The 3,294-nt window shown below is 33.0% G+C and overlaps 1 protein-coding gene across 1 annotated transcript in view; it reads left to right on the top strand.

Annotated features, from left to right (window-relative positions):
* The first annotated feature begins 3,001 nt into the window (after positions 1-3,001).
* The window catches only part of LOC108968376, a 4,279-nt gene continuing 3,986 nt past the window's right edge, over positions 3,002-3,294 (top strand). Inside the window, exons 1-2 of the mRNA XM_018932371.1 lie at positions 3,002-3,117; positions 3,178-3,292. Of these exons, the coding sequence (XP_018787916.1) occupies positions 3,005-3,117; positions 3,178-3,292 (228 nt within the window). The 5' untranslated portion in view covers positions 3,002-3,004. The remainder of the gene's footprint in view (positions 3,118-3,177; positions 3,293-3,294) is intronic.

Here is a 3,294-nt window from a genome sequence, read left to right as displayed (position 1 = left end):
TTGATCAAAGAACACTTACTATTCTGTGATTAAGTTTTTCTAACTCACTTATATACGGCAAACCAAATATGTTTGCAAGAGTAGCTTAAGAAAGTAGAAGCACACGCGGGTTGCTAAATGATTAGCGGAAACTCGGAAATAACAACGACACAACTGCTCAGCACGAATGTTAGTCGGTGACTGTGAAAAATTTTTATTGAGTCAGAGTTTTCCTGTAAATGTCCATTAGTAAAACATTCTTTTCGTAGGACAATTTGAAAGTATACTTCTTTATACAAGATGCGTTCCAAAGTAAACAGGACTTTTTGAATCTCGCGCCCCCTGGTTGCGCCATCTATATTCCTGGGTGACACTATTGTCAGAGATAAAGATATGCCCAACTCTCCGGTCACTGGAAATGTGAGAACCGCCCACCTATCGAACTTTGTCAGTTGGAATGACCGGAACGACCAGATTGAAATTATACCAAACATGTATGTGAACGGAGGGATTTGTTGCCGCCGTTCAAGATCGCAAATAAAAAATCTAAAACAATGAAAATCAAATAAAATGCGAAATTTAAATATAGTTCATGAAACGTTTTGCAATTTAATGCATTGTATAATTAAGTTTCAATTACAAATGATTAAAAACATTTATTATTGGGAACTAACAGGCTTAATTCACCTTATTAAGCATTGAAAGGTCAAAAGTTAAATAAAAAAAAAAAATTGAAGTAGTTTCATCATATATTAAAAGTCCAATATAAACTATAAATTTGCAATCGTAATAAATGTTTGGTGTTTTAATTTAAATAAAATTTTTTTTGATCGATCTGGCAACGATGGAAAATGTTATAAAAATAGTCGGTCCAATACCGGGGTGTTCATAGTTCTTTTTGGTCAAACTACTTTCTGCACTGGCGGCCTTCGGCCTCGATTCAAAAAAAGAATCCTTGTCGGTCCAACACTGGGGTGTTCATAGTTCTTTTGGGTCGAACTACTTACTGCACTGGCGGCCTTCGGCCGCGCTTCAAAAAAATAACCCTGGTCGGTCCAACACCGGGGTGTTCATAGTTCTTTTTGATCGAACTACTTTCTGTTTTGGAGGCCTTCGGCCGCTTTTAAAAAAAACCTATATTAATCAAAAGGATAGAAATACTTAAAAACTTTGCATTCTATACATTTTTTCTATTTATTATAATGTTTTTACATATATACATACATATATATTGTAAATCCTAATTANTATTTAGACTTTTGAATTGTCAAATATGAAATAGAAAAAATTTTTATTATATTTTCAGGACACAGATTATGGCAACACTGCTATTTGTCATACATGTAAACACGCAAATCTCTTGAAAGTTTTAATGTGCAAAATAGTTTTTAAAATATATTTATTATCTTAAAACATACAAAATTAGTGTAAATTTTTTATATATTTGAATGTGTACAGTGTAATTAAATATATATTAAAAAAATGTGTGAAAAGTGGGTTGAACATAGTGAAATAACTGGTATTGTTTTTGCAAATTTTTGAACTTTAAACATAAATATCTCGTAAACTCTGAGTCTGAGGAGGGTATATGTGTATACATTTTTTAATCCTGAGTACCTCCTCTATCCACCCGTATCATCAAATCGCGGCGCCAAAAGAATCGTAATATTGCCATTAAAATTTCTAAACTATTGACTATTTGGCCTAGAGACTCATCCAGAAGAATATTACAATTACTGCTTAAATTTAGTAATGTATCGATCGAAGTGTACAGTCAACAATCGAGTGTGCTCCTCAATTTGTGTTAATTTACGTGAATTTCAGTCTGAAGTGGTTATCAGCCATCTGTCTACGACAGAGTTGTAAGTGGTCAGGATCATTTCATTATCTACACTTACAGTCGGTAAAGCAGTTGATACGGCAGTTCATATAACTTAACATTACCTGTTAACGCTAAACATAAAGAAACACTGTCCGTAAGTGTTTCTTAAAATAAAAATAAAGGTATAAAAAAATAAAAATATGAAAATAAAATAAAACATACTAAAATAAAAAAAAATATAAAGAAAATTAAATGATAAAATTATGAGCTAAAGCGATATCCGTGCCTAGAGACAACGTGAACAAGACGCACGCTTGGTCCACCGCAACAATGCATACTTTTCGATCAGGTCTCAGAGTGATAGTGAAAGCGTAAAGTCAAACTCATCATCCACCTTTCAACGCCCTCTAAATTTAAAAGTCCAATCTTGTTCAATGTCAAGGATTCCAACCGCAGAGCTCGTTATGGCTGATGTTTTAGAAGTTGCGGTCGGTGCATGCTCTGACTCCGGTAACAAATGCAAAACACAAGATAATAAAAGCGAAACAACTCAAAAAGTGGCTATACAGAGCGGAATGGATCGGTACATTACTATCAAGCGTTAACTTAGTTCGCAAAATTCAACAAACGCTAAGCAAGAAATAAACCGAGGAAATGCAACTGAGCCATTAAGCAAAAACCGATTTGAGCTTTTAATTCACAACGTTGAATGTGAGAGTAGCAAAACTACTAACACTAAACCACCGCCAATATACGTAAGAGAGGAAAATTTTTTCAAAGGGAAACATTCTAGAAACGAAAGTGCAAATATACTTTGCAAATAACTTTCGTACATTGTCCAAATACCTTGTTCGGAGCAGCTCTTTTCACGATGAAACTACCAGTAATGGGTAAATTTCATCTTAAGTTATTATTTATACTTAAGTTAACTAAATTTATACACACACATATATTCAATCCACTGTGGTGAGAAAACATTGTAAATATTTAATATATTTAATATTGGGCCTAATCATTGAATCCGCAACGAATTCGATTTCGATACGATACAGATTTTCGATCGAAAATTTCAATCATTCATTCCGTCGATAAACTGCTTTATCAAAAAACACTACATTATCGACGGTAAATTTGACAAGTTTGAAAAGTTAAATTGGCTGGGCTTTTGCTTCGTTTATATAAATATTTGAAATGGATACAATCATGTTACATTTAAGTGATAGCGATAATGAGGATGAAAATTGTATACAAATTCGTCGCGAGCGCAGAAATTTGAGGAATAATTCAAAAGACATATTGGAAATGGATGATTATAAGTGAGTATTTAAGCTAAAAACGACATAGATAACTTTGTTTACATGCATATACATTTACAGTTTCTTCAAAAATTTTCGCATCAACAAAGGATCATTTATATACATTTTAGAGGAATACGAAAATGTATGTGGAAATGATAAGAGACAAGGTTCTCTTTCTCCGAAAATAAAACTTGC

The sequence above is a fragment of the Bactrocera latifrons genome, unplaced genomic scaffold (genome assembly GCF_001853355.1).
Source record: "Bactrocera latifrons isolate USDA-ARS-PBARC rearing strain unplaced genomic scaffold, ASM185335v1 scaffold_212, whole genome shotgun sequence".
NCBI lineage: Eukaryota > Metazoa > Arthropoda > Insecta > Diptera > Tephritidae > Bactrocera > Bactrocera latifrons.
Note: the sequence above shows the minus strand (reverse complement) of the source record. Positions and strands in the feature narration are given on the sequence as shown.